Below are 20,617 nucleotides of genomic sequence, written 5' to 3'. Positions count from 1 at the left end.
TTGCCTTTCGTAGGACGGCTCTTGACAAGAAAAGAATAGCCAACCCGCCAAGGTCGCAAAGAAAGACGCCGGGCGTATTCTAAAGATCGTGAAATTAATGACTGGGAAATTAATGAATGGGAAAATTAATGTTTTTTGTAAAACCATGTTTATTAAACACTATTGATTACAAAATCTGTTTTCGTGATTAAATAAATGTACACACAATGCCAATAGCGAAATTACTTCGTTCATATATATTTCATTATTATACATTTTTAAAATTTTCTTATAGCTTAATCCAGCAGACCTATTTAACAGAAACGAAGCGACGTGCAAACCACAAGTTTCTTGGTTCATATCTTGAATTATATTTTTATTATAAAACCATTTCTGAGCTAAATGATCCAATTTAAAACCGAAGACAACAAAATGTTGACCGAAAGAACAAAACAAATCTCCCGTGCGTTGTCCTTTCTTATTTTTAGCACTGACGAAGATTCCTATCCAATGGCTTCCCGGCATGGATGAGTCTTGTACATTGGCCAACAAACAAAAGGGCTTTTTTTTCGGACAATCTCGAGGTAAAGTATCTTTGGAAAATGTGCCCAGAAAAAAAGGTTTGGTTCTCGGGTCGCATTTTAAAAAGGCGTACAATTGAAAAGTATTCATGGCAAAACCCTTTGAATTTCTTCGGGGTAAAATGACCCCAATATTTTCTCGTTATTCTTGTCCTTGATATGGTAGAGCGGACGGGGTTTATTTATCACCTTCGTTATAGTAAAAATCTCTTTGTCCCAATATCCTCTAAATCCCTTATGAAATACTTTGCTGGTTTTTGATAGGCGCACGTGATCGCCAATCTTGAATTTCGGTTCCTCTCTTTTCACTTTCTTTCCAAATAGTTTTTGCCAAACAAGATGCTCATTGGCTAAGGTTACTTCGCTAGGTCTAAACCCGGTCGTGCGATGAACGCTGTCGTTATAGGACTTTACAATTTTTGGTAGTTCATTTATAAATTTTTTTCCTTTACTTTTGGTAAGAAATCTGTAAATTTTATTTTTAAGCGTCCTATTCACTCTCTCGCATACGCTGCTTTTTTATCGCCGTAACAAACGAAATGCTTAATCCCCTGGTCCTTGAAATAGCGTTGCACGGTACGATTTAAAAATTCAGAGCCTTGGTCAGTGTTAATTTTCAAAGGCTTACGTTGTTTGTGGATTTTTTTGAAAGTCTCTAAGATATAATAATAATAATAATAATAATAATAATAATAATTAAATTTTCTATCTTTGTGCAACGTATACGTGTCTTGGGTGAGCGCCCAATCTTTAATTTTTTTCTTGTAAATAGAGGGTAATTTTTCGGATAAACGTTTTAGTCCTCCCAGACTTCCGGGATTTTCTGGGTCAAAATAAATATATTCTATATTCATGTCTTGACAGTTCAATGTGTGCTACATTATTAAATGAAAGACCAGCAAAGTTTACATTTTTATACATTTTAATGGAAATTTTTAATACATCAACTCTGATAAAATTTCAGATTCATTTTGCATGATATTATGATATACATTTTCTACCCCCAGTTTATAGTCGGGAAAGTTCGCGTAAAACGCCTTAATTACTTTGTCATAGTTCATGAGAGGTATCGCAATCTTGACTTTTTTCGAGTCTTTCGCAGAAATGTGACGCGGTCACTTTACAACTAATGTGATGGGCCAATTGATTATGGCAGGGCAGGTTTGGGCATGCCTCGGTTAACGTAAATAATACACTTTTTAATTCGTCTAAAATAGACATTTTCATTCCTTCAAAAGCGCCTATTCGGTCAGTTATATCATTATCGAGACTCGTACGGATAATCTTCAAACGATCCCAGGCTTCTTTATCCAGGGCGACCCCGTTGGCGGAGGAATACACAACGTCGTAATTTGAATTAGACCCGCGAATATGGCCGCGAATATCAATAATTCTTCCACGCTGACAGAAGAACCCTTCCAACTTGACATTATCCGACAACCACCTATGAAAACGTATAGCTTCTGTGGTGTTATTGAAAAATCTTTCAATTTCTTGTTCATAGTTCCAGAGATTCCACACTTTTACGCTAAAATTGACATATTTTCTATGTCCTTGACGGTTAATTAAAATTTCAGGCTCCGCGAGATTCGCCGATAAAAAAATGTCGAGTTGGTTGGAGAGAAAATGGGGGCGTGTCATTCTCAAACAAAAGCTCGCGTCGAACTAATCGAATAGAAAACAGGGTGGCTAAATTTTCGATACTATAAATCACCTTTCTGTCCCGGGTAATTAAAATCTCGTTATCAAATTCAAAGTACATTATACACACGACATTAGTCGGTAGAGGGTCTTTCAATTGAACATCTAAACGTAGAGACCCCTGTCGAGGAATACTCGTATGATCAGCCGAGGCGTTCTGGTCCGCCGTCATATCGAAACTAAAGACCATGTACCCCTCCTTAAAATTCGCAAAAATTTAGATAATTACCCCTATCTTCGGAAGCTATGTCCATTGACTCGAATAAAGCCTGATAAGGTAAACAGTAATTTGAATTTGCGAAATCCATTTGAAAGCCGTCAGGAGGGTATCTATCCGGTCCGACTGGCAAAGATAAGTCAGTGATATTTAAATGTTCAAATTGCAAGCTATTTGTGGTCAATGACCCGTTAAAAGCTTCTTCTTTGACAAAAACTACAACGGCCCTTTTTGGTATTCTCCCGAGTATTACGTTATCACGATTTATGTTTTTCAGACCCTGAGCGATAGAAAAACTTTTCATAATTGTTTGCGTAATGGGATAAATCGCTGGTATTCCGCTTTCTAACATCCTAGCGTGGGCTAAACTTATCTGCGGAGCCACCTTGACTTTAGTAACATATAAATACGCCTGTTCTAAAATTAGCTTATAATCTTTTCCCTGCTCTAAAGCTATTATACAAGTTAAACGAGGGCTTCTTACTAAGCGGAATCTTACGGGTAGTTGATTGACAATAAACTTATTCATGTGGCAAATATCGAGGGGTAAATGGCCCATTAACTCAAACGTGGTCGATTCTTTCGTTCGTGCGCATCTCTTCAGCATTCCGTTACGATCATTGTTAAAAAGAGGTTCCCACATGTCTTGCGGTTTACAGCTCAAATTCATATAAAACATTCCATTCTCCAGTTGCGTTTTTTAGCGTCTTCACCAAAATTCAGCAATTTCGCCAAGTACGCGTTATATGCCGAAAGATTATTTGTAGATTGTACAGAAGTGTCGCCCAGATAAGCGTCGATTTGCGAAAAAAGAGTTCCAAGAAGATTATTCGTGACCCCGACTTTCACTTCAGTGGCTGGTACGTCTGTACCATCGAAATGCACGAGTTTCATTTTTAGTTTGAGCATAGTTTTGGATAAATCAATGTATAAATCATCAGATGCCGGAATAAAAAATTCGAGATCCATTGTCGGTCAAGTTATTCGTGGATAGATATCGTATTTCGGTTGTAGCTAATATGTTGGTATTTAACACGGGTCGTTCGAACAAGTCTAACGAACTTAGCATGCCTTCTCGAAGCGCCATTGTTTCTTATCCCGAAAAATGGTCTTTCGTCCTTGATTTTTTCGTTTTCTTTTTCCGTTTTCTAGGAGGCGCGCGTCTCTTACGAGTTCCACTGCCTGACTGGGGCTTACTCATTCTGTCAGCGGCTTTATGTAACAAATTGCTTCCGGCTAATCGTAAATTGTTGCGGATCTACACCGGATTCCAAATCACCGAACATACGCTTTCCGAGACCTAGCGCTTCGCAGCGCAAAGGTGTTACCATCGGTGTAATATATCTCATTAATTTCTTAAATATTCCACCCAAACCACGCCCTCTCTGGTAAACGGGGCCGGCAAACACTCGTCCCCCATATTGAGACTTATAGTAACGGAAATAACTGTCACTCTCTGACATCTTTCTTGAAATGAAGTCGAAAACGACCGTCTTCCCCGCGTTAAATATCAAATTTTCTCCAAAATCAGTTTTAAAGTCTATCTCGATCAATTCTAACTCTCTAGATTTAACCGGGTAATAGTCTATTTTGTCGTATACAATAGAATTATTACGAGGCTGATCATTGCTCGCTAACGGTATAATTTTCATGAGAGGAGCGAAAGTATCTCCGGTATACTGGGGGTATATTAAATTCGAATATAGATAAAGCGTACTGGCTCCTCGGGATAAGTCGGCGGGGTAAGTACTGTCTTGACCAACCAGGTCAAAATCGAAATCCGTAAATCCTAATAATTCTCCTAAACCTTTCTTACTCGATTTGAAGAAAATAGTCACAGCCCCGTGATCAGCTCCTACATGGATTGTGCCATTGGGGTTTATACCGAAATGAACGAGGTTTCTCACGTGATCAGGGATAGTGTTTGACATCGCGTCAAATATTGCTTGAATACTTAAATAAGTTCCAATCGGAATATTACAGTCAACTTCTACGTTGCGTGTAAAAGTCATATCGCGTAGATGATTTTCTTTGATTTCAATATATTTAGATGATTTAAAATTATGCTCTTCGTATAGGGGGTTACCGGTTTTGACGGCTGATATACCCCCGATTGAAATCCCGTGTCATCCTTGCCCTCGAAACATAACAGTTCTTTCAAAGGTCCGTCAGGAATAAATAACTCGAAATTGGTCTTCTTCTTTTTGGGGTCCGCGGGGTTATGTATTGTCGGATCGTAAATCCAATAAAGTCCATCGGGTTTTTCCCAGATTTTTAAAGAAATGTAGGCGTCCAGTCCATTTTCCCTTATTCCTTCGTTAATAGCGCGTACAACTTTTTTAATCAGACTAAATTTGATGACAAATCCGGCAGTGTCTTTTTCGGCTTCCAATTTAGCGACTTTTAATGAGATTTTATAAATGTAAGGTCGTTTTTTATAATAATCAGCGGCTACCGTTTTTAATTGAAAATTATTAGTTTTATCCGTGATATTTTCCCAGTTGGGAGGCAAAATTAATTCTGACACTCCAACAACAAATTTGTCCGGTAGTGTTATAGAACGACCCAAGTTTACTTTAAAGTTTGACTGAGTATTCGCCGGATAGAGCGTTGACCCCTTTTCGCGCCAAAACACCAACCAATCAGCGCCATTTTGAATAATTTCGCGCCAGCCAATTATCGCGCAGTACACACGCCGCGTAGTAACCGCGTGGTCACCGCGCCAGCCAATTATCGCGCAGTACACACGCCGCGTAGTTACCGCGTGGTCACCGCGCCAGCCAATTATCGCGCAGTACACACGCCGCGTAGTAACCGCGTGGTCACCGCGCCAGCCAATCAGCGCGAAGTACGCGCGCGCCACTCGGCGGGGGTCAATGACCCCGAGTTTCCTGACTTTGGGGGGCGGAAAATTTCGACCCCCCCCCGCGCCACCTGCCGGAAGTGACCTAGTTTACACACAGGGGGGAAGGAAGCGGGGATTTCCGGTGCCGACCCCCTTTCTACCTGTACATGGAAAACCTTTGATGATTGGGGACACTCCTACTGATTATATGTTGACTGATCAGGTTGCGATGGCCTCCTTGCTTGGCGAATCACTGATTGTTACCACTAGCCACTTTTAATATAAAATGTAATTAGTTGGAAATCATAAAAAAGCTAAGTTTAATTTTGAATATGTCTGCACTATTTATTCACTGAAACCAACAATACTCCGCTGGCTCTGTATCCCGAAACCCCAGTCGCTACCAACTACTAATGGAATAATACTAGGTTTGAAGAAACCCGCAACTCCCAAACATCATTTGCAAGTCACCTAACTAGATATTATCAATTGGTAGATGCTTTCTTAAGAAGCATTTAAATTTAGCTACACACGGTGATGGGGCCATGAATAGACAAGTTAATAAGACATGTCTACCTCTCAAATATTTCTTATCATATGCAATATCCTTCTGTCAAGTTAAATTTTATCCAAATTGATCATGTCTTTATGGTGAAGAATCCAAGGCTTAAAAAGGGGGAACTTTGTTTGATAATAAAAATTACAAATCTCTACTACAGATCAACAGTTTATAAATAAAAACTTGTAAGTACCTCATAGGCTTCAAGTCTTGTTTTAAGAGTTTCTCTTATTTGCAGATCTGCTTCCACTTCATCTCTCCAAAGTCGTTTCTCTTCATGAAATTTGTCCCAGTCGCATAACAAATTTTGATACAAAGTAGGCTTGCTTGAAAAATCAATTAAAGCATGAGTTGGTGTTCTCATAACTTCTCCTTCACTAATGTCCACGTCAGATCTATTACTTATCACCTAAAAGTAAATGCGATTTAATATTTATTAAATACCTCATGAATGAAATTTATTTTATTTATTTAATTATCCCCCTTCCATTCTTTGAAGTGACATCTTCATTAATTACTGTCATGCATATGGGAGTTTCTCTGTGTTTTCACAATTCATTAGTTTCAATTGTAACACTACATTTAGTATTTACACTCGTAAAACTAAAGAAGCCAATTTCCATAAAACCAGGCTTGAGTTATGACATAAAAATCAAAAACTAATCAACTAAAAATCAATCAATAGCTGTTATAAATTAGTATCACAAATAATATTAATGAGGATGTTGCTGGTAATCCAAACATATGAGGCACCATTGAGTTTCACAAAATGGCAACATTAATTAATTAAGGTCTAATAGGAGTGAAGAGATATTTTATTACTACTATCCTCAGCATATAAGCAACATTTTAGTAGGGATTTGTTAATCAAAATCAAGTACATGCTTACAGAATCTGTTCCTTCTGGTGAAATTGTGATATTGTGATCCTCTCTAGGTACATCATCATGTTTCTCATATTCATTACCTTCACTTGTTAGTGACTTATTTGATTTGAGTAGATCTGAGTAATTGGAAATTGCTTCATTTTCATGTAAATTTATCTAAATGAAGAAATTAAATAACCTTAAAATTTTTTCTTTGCACTTGCACCATCATAAGTAACATAATAAAAAATATTATGGCCTATGTTTATATTGATTTCTTGGGATAATTGGTTTTACAACCCTTTTTGGCGATGATGCCAACAAAAGATGGTTTCTAAGTCTATTTTGGGCCTGACTGAACCAAATAGAACAAACTGATATCCCAAAATAATAATTAATTACGGTGTTAAAAAATGTATATTCAAAGAAATTTGAAACAAAAAAGCTTGCTGAGATAATTAATTACATTTAACCCCAAATCTTGGGTCTTTTAAGAAAAAAAATCAAACACATACTTTTTGATCTCCTTTTGACAGTTTACTTAAATATAGAAGAGCTTGTTTTCTAGTAAATTTTAATTCACTTCTCAAAGATTCATTTTGACCATGAAGTTGATCTATTTGACTTTTTAAAATCCAAATAGGATCAAATCTACCAGCAAGATCTTGAACGTCAATTGCTTGAACAAGTTTTTCGAGAGAAGGGCATTTTAAAATAGCATCAGCTTTTCCTAAAAAATGTACTTCTTTTTATTGACTTGTCGACCAAAGCCTTAAGCTTTTGACAGCTAAATTCCCAATTTGAATTACAAGAACTCTTACCATCTTGCTCACGAAGCGCTTCTAAGATCTCCTTCATTCCCAGATAAAGACTTTTGTTCTCTCTTTCAAAATTTAATAACTGAATCCTCAAATCATTGTTTTCAACACGTACTTTCTCAATTGTCTCTAAAACACTATCTAATTCATCCCTCTGTGAAGAAAAAAAAACTACGTATACAAATTGAAAAGTTACACTAAATAAAATGTTTTTATAGCAAAAAAATAAATCCTCAAAAGTCTTTATCAATTTTCCCTGAAATTTTTTATACCAGAAGCCTAAACATATGTACACAAAAAACTCGAATATCGAAACTACCACATGTGCAAGGCTTAGAGAGAACACTGGTTCCATAGTAACATTTGTAATTAGCCTAACTTTATATTCTACTTACATTCAAAGAAGTTTCAACTTTTAAATCATCACTTTGAACCTTGTTCTTTTTATTGGGTTGTGATAAAGCTTCATTTGACTGAAATGTCCTTTAATAAAATTGAAAGCTACAATTGGCTACTGAAATACAATTTACATATGTAAAATAAAATTTCAATGAGACCTTGTTTCACACGGAACATACAACAAGCGGACACAAAAATTCAAAAATTATAATCCTTGGGCTATTGAAAAGTTTAACATGGAAACAAAATCACATGATCGTGAGGCACAAGCTAAACAAAATTCTCAAAGTCAGAAACGCTCAAGGAATTCCAAATCCGCTTCACTATTATGGATATCCCGTGAACAAGGTTTCATTAAAGAAAATGCTTTTGTGGCATACGAATTATGTTACATATAATTTTCTTCATGAAATTAAACAAAGGAACAAAACACAATCCATTTTTCATTACAATGAATTCTCCTAACTCAGAGGGTCAAATAGAATGTTGATTTCTGAGAGTAACTTTTAGGCCAAATAAACTCCCAATTTCACAATTGTTAACAAATGAGGTGGTTTAGAACTTGTTTAATTTACCTAATTTAATCAGTAATAATTTTAATTATTTTATTTGTACAAATAAAAGTAATCATAAAATAAGGGCATAATGGTTCTCATCTTAATTTTTTAATTTCCTTGCAATACAAAAAATATGAAGAAATAATTTTTTAAATAGTCTTTTATGCTGTACCTTTTACTGTCACACATCTTTAATTTATGCAGAGACGTCTTTAACTCAATGTTTTCCTCTTCAAGAGCCTCAACCTATAACAATAAATTAATTAATATTGTTAACAACATATTACAGTGCCATTCAGGTATTTAAAAATGTAATCTTTGAGAATTTTTAAATTCCTGGTAACAAATCTAATCTATAGGTTTATGCACAACCAAATAATTAAAGGAATTTTAATCATAAATAAACATTGAAATTTAGTTTAAATCTACAATAAGTAAATTGTGAAGGAATTTGTATTCACAAAACCCAATAGTATCAATACCTTTTGTTGAAGCCTTTGGGAAGCAGGATAGCTCTGTACTGTTCCAAGTTTTGAAACATAAGAAAAACCTTTTCTGGGACTCATATTTGACTTCACTCTTAGCATATTGTTCTCTTCAAACAATTCTCCAAGCTGCAAATCTGCCTCATTAATCTGCTGTGTCAATTCCTCTATTTGCCTAAAATATAAATATAATTTAAGGTACTGGTATTTTATATCTGTAAAGTTGTCTGTCGTTTGCCTACCCAAAATTAACACAGCACAATCAAGCAACTTTTTCTTATTACTAAATTACCACAGTTAAGGCATTATGAATACTCAAAGTGGGAAAATAATTTCAGCAAGATTTTTCATGTTTAAGAGCAATTTGGTATCCTTAAGTTCACTAACATAAATAATAATAATAATTAGCTAGGCAAAAACCGAAGGTACCACTTTAGGCCAAAGTATGCTAGAAACCTTTAATGCCTTTAAATTCGTGGCTGGGTTACTATGGTACAATAGATATTATGGTTAACCTAAAACCTTTTTATAGAATGGGAAAACTCAACACAGGAGTTGTTCAGAGTTTTAACAGTGCCACAAATTGGGTTGGAACCCGGCGCCTCTTCTAACCACTGCACCACACCACTGATAAAATGATCATATCTTCTGAATATCCAAAACTTTTTAAGAAATTTTGATACCTCTTATTTATTGTATTTTTGTTTTCACAATTAAGACTTTTTGTTCTAATTTTTCTAAGCTCATGACCACTTAAGCATCTTACACCAGGGTATCGTGTTATCCAAAATATCAAAAAGTTTCCTTAATTATATGTAGAAGGAGTTTAAAATGAACCAATAAATAAATGGAATACAACTAAACATTTTAAGAACAGAAAACATTTTATTCGCGATATTTTTAAAAGTTTGTAAACATCACTGTCCTTAATGTACCCGATAAATTAGTATTTATGAAAGTAATAATTTCCACACATCTACTCGTTTTGCAATGTATGATTTTTGGAATGTGCTACTGGAGAAGTTATTCGAATATTTTAGGTGGGGCTTCAGATATATTTTAGGTGGTTCAAGCACCCCCTAAAACACTCCATACTACATTATGTTCAGTGCATTAATTTAAAGGGTAAATAATTCTTACGTGTTGCGTAATCTCATTTGGTTTTTGCAATCTTTTATCTCTGATACTGCTTCTGACAACCCATACTCTCCCTAAATAGAATAAGAAATTAAAATCCATAACATAATAAAAGTTTATGTAACATAATATTTACAATCTCATAGAGTCTCATTCTAGTTAAAGCATCACTTAGCTCTTGATCTTTCGATTTGCATTCCATTTCAATCACTTTGAGTTTATTCTTTAGTTTCTCTAGAGTAAAAGATTTCTCTCGCAGTTCATTCTGGGCCTCTATCATACTAGCCAACCGGCTTCCAGGACTTAACGGAACATCACTTTTATTCAATTTAAGCTCATTCAAAAGCTTGCTATTTTCTTCTAGGTCGTGCGTTGCCAACTGAAGTTGTTGTTTCAATACCTCAATCTGAGCATCACGATCAATCAATGCCTATACGGAACAATTGTTGATTTATAGGTTATAAAAATAAGAAACTAATTATTTTATGGTCTCTCAAAAAGTAAAAACTAGGTGAGAGAAATAGGCTTCTACCCAACAAGGGAAACAAACCAGGGCTAAACAATTTGAATATCATTATAAATATTATCTTTACTACACCCGTATAAACAAATGATCAAATCTCCGCTATAATTGTGGTAAAACATGACTGTGAAATAACTTTCATAATAATTGCAATTATGTAATTTTCATTCTTTAAGTAAACAGCTTGAATAGCGATATGCCCATTTCAAAATAAAATAGCTGTTGCATTAAAATTGCTCATACCTGCTTTAGACAAGAAATTTCAGAATAGTTTATCCCACTTAGTTCCAACTGCGATTGCAGTTGAGCTACAAGTTGTTGTAAATTTGACATCTCAGACTCTTTACTTTTCAAAATATTCTAAATTAAACATATTAAAGTAAAAGCTTAGTAAGCATATCAAGTAACAGCATATAGTAGGTTTGTCTAACTAGGAAAGAACATCTATAAAATTTTTAATTATTTTAAAATACTTAGAAAGAACTGTAGGAGTAAGTTATCAACCTTTCACAAGAAAAATACACTTGATTAGCTAAATTCATTACATTGCTGTTAAAATATCAACGCTTATATTTGCACACCTAATTTCCATTCTATAGGTTAGATAAGCATTTTAGTGTTAAAGGAAAACTATAAACAATACCTTCCATTCCTCCACACGCCTACTAACACTCTCCAAAAGTTCTTCATCCTTTTTAGATTTGCAGTTCAGCTGATTTGTAAGATCTTCAATCTATGTAATCAAAATTATATTATTACAATAATAAATGAATATATTTTCTATTAATATTGTGAATGGACAGTGGAGTAGCCTGAAAGTTGTCAGGCAAGGTTCGAACAAGGGTCGAAAAACTACCTCGGGCTGAGGGCTTAAAAATGCTCGCCTCGGCACCGAGGCGGAGGCTAACTCGTATGTAAAAAAACAAGCCTAAAAATAACGAATTTTACCGAATTTCTGTGTTGATTCGAATTTTAGCGTTCCTCTCAAGTCTCAATGCACCCCTTCAATGATTCCCACGGTACCCTCCCCTCCCCTTAAAAATAAAGTAAACCGTCCCGTTATTTTAATTGGTTTGGTAAAACATAAGAATTTTGAGTCTCAACGCGATCGAAACAGACGCCAGACCGCAAAAGGCATCCAGGGTTCCTGCTCAAGGATGATCCACGGAAAAATATAGTTTTGCTGTTCAAACTGAGACGTAATTAGAGTTTTTAATAAACTCATAGGATCCTTGGTTCCTCGGCTAAAATTAGAATACCCTCGGGCCGAGGCTGAGGGTCTTCTAAATGGCCGAGGCTGAGGCTCGGTTAGATCCTTGTTGTCAATTGGGACATACTTATGTCAAATTACATTTAATCTTATAAAGTAGAAAATGGGAGCTAATTTAGAACCATCAAAGATAAAATATTTTAGCTCAAATCAGTGGCATCGCCAGGATTTCAAAATTTATGGCGCTCAAGCCCTGGTGAGGGGCGTCTCACTGAGGGGGATGGAAAGGGAAGGGAACCCCCCTCCCAAAAAGGCTTGAAAAGTTGTAACATCGAGGCTGACTAGGCCCAATGAAGTTTTTGATGCCATTCTTAGGAAGCATTTTTAAAAAAATCAAAGAAACGTTTCGCCAAGAGAATCAGAAAAATTCTTATATTCTAGGTGGCACCTTTTGGGAATTCTAGGTGGCGCTCCAGAAATGTTTGAGGTGGTTCAAGCACCGCCTGAAACACCCTCAAATAGAGGGGCAGGTCACTTCCTTGATTAACAAAGCACCCCTCAATAGATTAAATCCAATTTAATCGTGATTATTTTGATTAAATTCAATTTAATCACATTTAAGTTGATTAAATCGCGTGTAATCATGATTAAATGATTAAATCCTGATTAAAAAAATTATATTGTGATTAGTATGATTAAATAGTACTTAAGTTTTTATTTTAATGATAAATTCTCGATTTGACTGATTATAATGATTAAATCGTGATTAAAATGATACTATTCCCACAAAACTTCTAACTTTATATGCAGATGATACCATACTTCTGATAAAAAATTGTAACTTAGACTATCTTATTAAAACTGCAAATGAGTATCTTCAATTAATAAATATATGGTTGGAAAATAACGGCCTTAAACTAAATAAATTAAAAACTGAGTACATGATCTTCTCGAACGCTGGTAAAATTATCCGCGATGATATATGTACAATTAAAATTAAAGGTGTAGAAATTAAATGCGTGTTAAAATATAAGTACCTTGGAGTTGTGTTTGATCACCGATTAAATTGGAATGATCATATAAATTATATTAGTAAAAAACTGGCTAGCGCCTCGTATGTAATCAAAAAATGTAACGACTTTTTTCCAAGAGCTATTTTGTTTAAACTTTACTACAGTTTTTTTTTTTGGAATAGTGGCATGGGGAAATACCTCTAGTAATAACATAAAAAGAATAACTGTATTACAGAAACGTGCCTTACGAAGCATATACAATTTAAAACCAATATCCGCTACTAAACCATTATACGAAAAAAGTAAACTATTAAATATAAAACAAATCTACCAGTATTCCTGTTTAAACTTTATTTATAAAAACTTAAAATTTGATGTTAAGCCAATGTTTGTTTTAAATGCTATTAAAACCGCTACAAGAGCAAAAACAGCAATAACACCGCCGCTCTGTAACACAACAAAAAAAATCAACTCTATTTTTTACACGGGACTTAAAAATGTTTAATCATATGTATAATAATTTCAAAGATTTAAAAACATAGTCGGCGATGAAAAGATTTTTTAAAAGAGAAATGTTAAATTAAAATTAAAATTTCACGAAATTCTGTTAAGTTTTTTTAACAAAATACTAACTGTTTTAAATATTTTACTAATCGTTTTTTAAATTTATATTTACTTCTGTTTTTGTTATTTTATGATATACTTGTAAAATGAGGGCTATAAGTCGCATGAAGACTCGGCCCTCTAATACCTTAGACAAACCTAAAAAGAATTAAAATATTTGATTTGATTTTGATTTGATTTTTTTAAATGATTAAATCGTGATTAAAATTATTAAATCGTAATTAAAATGATTAAATCGTAATTAAATGATTAAATCGTAATTAAAATGATTAAATCGTAATTAAAATGATTAAATCTAATTAAAATGATTAAATCTAATTAAAATGATTAATTCTAATTACAATGATTAAATCTAATTAAAATGATTAAATCTAATTAAAATGATTAAATCTAATTAAAATGATTAAATATAATTAAAATGATTAAATCTAATTAAAATGATTAAATCTAATTAAAATGATTAAATCTAATTAAAATGATTAAATCTAATTAAAATGATTAAATCTAATTAAAATGATTAAATCTAATTAAAAAGATTAAATCTAATTATAAAGATTAGATCATGATTAGAATGATTAAATCTCGTTTAAATCGTGATTAGATTTTCTAATCTTGATTACCCTGATTTAATCATTTTACTATGATTAAGACGCACCCAAAATGGAAGTGACCTGCCCCTCGGTTACAACATGGAACGTCCCCTTGACTGCAAATGTACCAAACTTTGTTTTGCAATATAAAAATTTGTTTTACAAGATCAAAAAATATATCTTAGAAAATTTATTGGTAATAAAGCTTTGCTGACTTCGAGGAAGAATGAACTTCTTTATTTATGGAGCATGAAAAAGGTTCACATTTCTGCCACTAGGTTTAATAGAAGCTATAGTTACGTTAATAAAGAAGACGTAGCACTTTATAGCAGTCATTTTTTCATTTATTTCATACTACCTTTTAATTTACCAATAATGATAATAATTAATTAAAAAATTTTTTGACCGTGTTTCTTTATACGAGTGACCCTTTACTTTCCTGAAGACATATAAATGAATAAGTAAAATTTATCTATGCACAAAATGAAAAATATAACTTATTACTTCATTCTCTAAGATCTTGCTTCGCTCCATAAGCTTATGTGCGTGAGATTCTGATGAATCAAATGCTCCCTTACACCAAGAAAATGTGAATTAAAATATCTTGAAACATTTTCTTAAAACATGAAATGAGCCCACTTACTTTCAATTTAATGTAATCCTTGGTTATTTTATCCATTTCATCAACTGCCTCAATTAATTTTTCGTGGAGCTGACACTTTTGATGTTTTAGCTCTGAATTTTCAGTTTCCAAAACCTAAGTTATAGATATTGTTCATCGATCGAATGTGAGATTATAATTCATTTAGCATAGTATTCAAAAAATTTAAATTGTACGTACTTTAACATCACCAAGTAACTGATGAATATCAGAATTCTTGGACTTAATTTTGGTGAGAAGTTCTTTCTCCTTTAATTTGTTTGATTCCATTTTAGTGTGTTCTAAATTTTTGGTCAATGATTTACATTGATCCAACTCATCTTTTAACTTTTCAACTTCTTCAATAGATAAAATATGTTCTCCTTCATATTTATCAACAAGTTGAATAGCCTACAATGGAAAATGAAGTTAATATTTAAAAATATCCAAAACTTTATATTATCTAGGGCTATACAAATAATGATATTTCTACAATAGACTTTTCAATCGTGAAGTTGTGCATTTCATTAGACATTGCAATCTCCAAAAGACCACAAAACAATGTTAAAAATATTATAAATTGATACCATTCTACATACTAGATTAACACAAACACAGCGACATGATATTTACTGCAGACGATTTGTTTTTATAAAACTCAAAAAGTGTCTACCAGTTGATGAAAATTCAGCGTTTCCCATTGGGACTGCTCCAAGATTGATTCAGATTTGAAGGTTTTAGCTCTGAGGTGGCATGGGTGCAAGATAGAGCCACTCACAATGAAATACAAATATTAAACAGGGCGGCGTATTACCTGCTACCAAGCAAAAGAGTGTTAAATTTATATTCCATTGGCAATCCAAGCAAGCGATCTGAAAATTCATTCTGCCTATCGAAATGGAGCAGCTCAGATCAATCCATGAGGAAGCAACAGGGTCAATGGAAAATGTTAATCTGTCTCGGGGCTGCTCCTTTTTTCCCAATGGATGATGTTTCTTTTTTTGGAGATATCCGAGACCGCTAAGAGCAGCAAAATGGTAAGCACTATACGTGTTTGCTGCTACATGACTCTGGGGTAAATCCATGTCAAATCACCCGATGGCTCCAACGGCACCATTTTCGATTTCGTTTAAACTTTAACCACTTATATTATAGACCTTTTGAGCAAGAAAGCCAAATTTTTAGCTCTGAAATCGAAGTATTTTTGAAGATACCAATTTTTAAAATAACCTTGCAAGTAGTCGAGTGTTTTGAAAAGTACAATTTTGTCATTTTTGAGCATTGATATCTAGAGATCGGTTAATATCACGTAGATGGAATTTTTTATAACGATTTTACCGGTGGTAAAGATAATTAAGTAATCATTACGAGGTTCGAAAATAGCGTCGTTAATTTTATAAAAATCGGCGAATGTGCCATAAAAAATCGCATTACAGGTAAACAGACCAACTTCGTCGGTCTTTAAGACATCGAAAGAAATTTTTTTAAATTAATTAATCGACCTAAATAGGTTGAAATTAATAAAAAAAAGGAACCAGAATTACTCGCGGAACTATACTTTTGGAGTTATAGTAGTTCAAATGTAACGTTTTTCTCAAAATCAGGAAAACATGGTAGTGAATAGTTTTAGGCAATGTCGGACAGTGAAACACAAAATAATGTTGATACCATCTGAAAGTACATAATTCATTAGATAACATATGACACTTTTATCTTGTGTTTCCAAGTCGTTCAAGGTCAAACGTTAAGGTCAAAACAAACCAGATTTTTAAAGCTTAAAACTGAGCACTCCACGTCAAATCAACCAGGCCCAAACCACTCAAGTCATCGAATTTGATTAAATTTTCTGTGCAGTTGTTGTTATGGGTAAAACTAACCCCTATACAGCAAAAGTGCTGAAAAAGGTTTATTTGGAAGTTATGGGATAAAATATTTGTTTCCAAAAATCCGTTGCACCCAAAGAATTAATAGCTATAACTTCAGTTCTAAGAGAGATAAAAATGTGATCGATGACTAATTTTAAAGGTAATGAAATCCTTAACACACCATATTATAATTATTAAAAAATAAAAGGTTTAAATATCTGGAAATTTGAAACTTGGAAGTAAGTTATTCGCGGATCCCCAAAATAGCTAAATTTAGCAAAATTAATTTTTGGCCTCTATCGACTTATTTTGACATAATACATAATCTGTTAAAACATTTTCTTGGGGAATTAACGTTTAAGGAAGTTACAACCAAATTACCGTACCCCCCCCCCCCCCTCCAAGCACTTTTAAATTTATTTTTCCTTCGGGTGTTATTTTTATTTACTTCATGAGATATAAAAATTGAAATGTTATTATTTTATTACTTTTGGAATTACTAGCAAAATGTTACTGCACGGTTAGTACGGACATATGTAACATAATTACTCATAAGTATGCCAATATATAACATCTCTGTATTAAAAATATCAATGAGACCTTGTTTCACAGCCACAAAAAAGATCACGAACAAATTACGCGCAAAAGCAGTTTAACTTCCTTCCCTCCCCGCCAGACCTGGTTTTGATGACAAAAAAAGCAATCATCAATTGGAAAGTTACGTCAATTACGTCATATCCTGTGAACAAGGTCTCATTGAGAAGACGTTCTTTTCGGCACACTTACATATGATAAAATGGTAAAAGAGGGTAGCTCAACAACAAAATTGGTACCAACTTGCAATATGGCCTAAAAATTCAATTTTGGTGTCTAATAGTCCTTTAAATAAAAGGTCATTAAAGCCGATTATAGAGTTTGTGCTGTTGCGACTGGACATATAACTCGTCTGTCTATGGTTTCCCTTCATACTGCCAAAGCTGTGAATTTTCTATTCATAGATCTGGCGGCATTTTTCAACAGGGGGCAAGACAGTCAGAGAGGGGTTTATTTATAAACGCCCATTTGAGGATCTGATTAGTCTGCAGTGATGCGGTATACACAACATAATTTGGGAGGGGACAAAGGTGGCAAGTGGGGCAGTTTCCCCCAAAATTTGTGACCAACGAATTGGACCGTGTTTGGTGTTGTACTGGATGGTAGTTTTCACGTTGAGTCGAGTGCTACCAACCGTTTCTGAGTTAATACCGAATTTGCACTGAATTACTTGTTTTTTTTTCTAAAAAAACAAATTTAGGAATTGGGTCGAGTTTGGTATCGTTTCAGTAGTTTGTTTTAGGACTAATAGTTTCGGACAAAAAGTACATCCAAAATGTGTTTTTTATGGAAATTTCAATAACAATTGAAAGGTTATATCAAGAATTTGGCCAGGGTCAACGTATTGTTTAGTGCCGATTCAAATGGGACCAGCCGCAAGTCCTTAGGGTGAATCGTTTCCGAGTTATAACGAAATATTTCGTAAAATTGGCATTTAAACCTCCAAAATGTACTCTTCCTGCGTACCGTAATGTGGTTGTAACTTTGTTAAAAGTTACGCCCTCCATGAAAATGTTTTAACAGAGAATATAATATGACGAAGTAAGTCGAGAGGCCAATTTTTTTTTTTTTTAAATATAGCTATTTGGTAGATCTAAGTTTCAAATTGAAATTTTTTCAAAAGTTTTACAAAATTTTTAAAATAATAATATGATGTGTTAAGGGTTTCATTACCTTTAAAATAAGTCATTGATCACGTTTTTATCTCTTTAAGAACCGAAGTTCAGGGGAGGGCGACACTCATTAAGGGGCGCCAGAAACTGTTTGGCGACCTTTTGATCAAGGAACGAAGTTACATTTTAGGAATTTTTAAAGCAAAAAGGGCGCCATTCAAGAGATTTTCCCAGGGCACCACAAACCCTCGCTATGCCACTGCCGAAGTTATAGCTATTTTATTCTTTGGGTGCAACGGATTTTTGGAATATCGCAAAACAATTATTTTATCCTATAACTTCCAAATAAACTTTTTTCAGCACTTTAGCTGTACAGGGGTTAGTTTTACCCATAACAACACCTGCCCAGAAAATTTAATCAAATTCGGTGACTTGAGTGGTATGGGCCTGGTTGATTTGACGTGGAGTGCTCAGTTTTAAGCTTTAAAAATCGGGTCCGTTTTGACCTTAACGTTTGACCTTGAACAACTTGGAAACACAAGATGAAAATTTCATATGTTATATAATGAATTCTGTACTTTCAGATGGTATCAACATTATTTTGTGTTTCAGTGTCCGACATTGCCTAAAACGCGACTATTCACTACCATGTTTTCCCAATTTTGACAGAAACGTTACATTTGAACACCTATAACTCCAAAAGTATAGTTCCGCTAGTAATTCTGGTTCCTTTTTTATATTCCACGGCTTAATTTCATCCTATTTAGGTCGATTAATGAATTTAAAAAATTTCTTTCGATGTCTTAAAGACCGACGAAGTTGGTCTGTTTACCTGTAATGCGAATTTTGATGGCAAATTCGCCGATTTTTATAAAATTAACGACACTATTTTCGAACCTCGTAATGATTATATGTTATCTTTACCACCAGTAAAATCGTTATAAAAAATTACATCTACGTGATATTAACCGACCTTTAGATATCGATGCTCAAAAATGACAAAATTGTACTTTTCAAAACACTCGACTACTTGCAAGGTTATTTAAAAAATTCGTATCTTCAAAAATACTTCGATTTCAGAGCTAAAAATTTGGCTTTCCTACTCAAAAGGTCTATAATATAAATGGTGCCGTGGGAACTTTTCTTGAAATCGGGTGATTTGACAAGGATTTACCCTCTGATTAAATTGAAAAGATTCATTGTATCCACTTGGTGGCGTATTTTGTAAATAATCTAAATTAGTTATATATAGTCAGGATACTTCACCTTAAAGGAACAGAAAGGGGAGCTTGGCAGGGGGAACAACAATTCAAAAAACGTCAGAGGTGACGCAGTTTTGCTGGGGATGTACATAAACGCGCAGCTCCATCGTATTATAGCGGTTTTCAATGGAAATGTTCCAAGCATATTCCTCCTTTCCCCTCGGGAAAAAAAACCCAAAACCGCGTTTAATTATTATTTTACAGATTTAGACGAAGTTTATATTAACTATTTCTGCTCATAATTCTGCACTACATATCTAGAAGGAATTGAGATTATTTTAAACATACTTTATCTAACTCTTTCTTAGACTTTGAAAGCTCAGACTTGAAGGATTTAAGGTCATTCTTCAATGTATTATTTTCTTTTTCCAACTCCTCAATTTTCAAGCTGGAATTTAGTACAGAATTACTAAGATTCCCTTCGCTCTAAGAAAACAAAAAATATACTTAAGCATTGTGCAATATTAGAGTAATGGAAATATTTTACAACTATATGACTATTTATCCATGTTATTCCTATATAAAGACTATTATGGAAAAAGGAAAATATTACAACCCAAACCCTAAAAATACTAGAATGACAAATTTGTTTATCCTCCCACAGTGTGGAACTAGCAAAAAAATTGCATCCATATATTATAGTGGAGTGAAGCTCTTCAGCTTCCTGGCGGAAAGGATTGGAATCAATAATAAATATTACCTCTTTAAACGCAAACTCAAATCTTTTCTGCTAGGGGATGAAGTCTTCAACTTAATATCTGGATGACCTTGATACCCCTTATAAATAAATGATCTTACATCAATTATATTTTAATTAAAAGTGTATTTTTTCTTCTATCCCTTTTAAATGTTTTAAAATGTTAAAAAACTTTACTTTATGTATATCTAATTTTAATATTATTATTTCTTATTTTTTGTTAAATGTATTATGTATTTGTGTCCTTTAATATAATGTAACAAACAAAGCGGGCTTACAAGTCAATAGTGACTTAGCCCAAAAAAAACTTGTTAAGAAAACCTAAAAATATAAATAAAATAATT

At 33.8% G+C, this 20,617-nt stretch overlaps 1 protein-coding gene across 8 annotated transcripts in view; it reads right to left on the bottom strand.

Moving 5' to 3' along the window:
* LOC149957549 (centrosomal protein of 290 kDa-like) overlaps nt 1–20,617 on the bottom strand; it is a 118,281-nt gene that overhangs the window by 87,576 nt on the left and 10,088 nt on the right. For all 8 annotated transcript variants that reach the window (XM_090165621.1, XM_090165617.1, XM_090165619.1 and 5 more), the window contains 15 exons: nt 19,865–20,002; nt 14,945–15,154; nt 14,747–14,860; nt 14,608–14,676; nt 11,310–11,399; nt 10,910–11,026; nt 10,280–10,573; nt 10,147–10,217; nt 9,004–9,181; nt 8,694–8,767; nt 7,961–8,048; nt 7,569–7,719; nt 7,263–7,477; nt 6,772–6,924; nt 6,076–6,291 (listed from right to left, as the gene is read on the bottom strand). In XM_090165621.1, coding sequence (XP_090021747.1) covers nt 6,076–6,291; nt 6,772–6,924; nt 7,263–7,477; nt 7,569–7,719; nt 7,961–8,048; nt 8,694–8,767; nt 9,004–9,181; nt 10,147–10,217; nt 10,280–10,573; nt 10,910–11,026; nt 11,310–11,399; nt 14,608–14,676; nt 14,747–14,860; nt 14,945–15,154; nt 19,865–20,002 — 2,178 coding nt within the window. The remainder of the gene's footprint in view (nt 1–6,075; nt 6,292–6,771; nt 6,925–7,262; nt 7,478–7,568; nt 7,720–7,960; nt 8,049–8,693; nt 8,768–9,003; nt 9,182–10,146; nt 10,218–10,279; nt 10,574–10,909; nt 11,027–11,309; nt 11,400–14,607; nt 14,677–14,746; nt 14,861–14,944; nt 15,155–19,864; nt 20,003–20,617) is intronic.

Source organism: Leiobunum rupestre, chromosome 2 (genome assembly GCF_980474605.1).
Source record: "Leiobunum rupestre chromosome 2, qqLeiRupe1.1.hap1, whole genome shotgun sequence".
NCBI lineage: Eukaryota > Metazoa > Arthropoda > Arachnida > Opiliones > Sclerosomatidae > Leiobunum > Leiobunum rupestre.
Note: the sequence above shows the minus strand (reverse complement) of the source record. Positions and strands in the feature narration are given on the sequence as shown.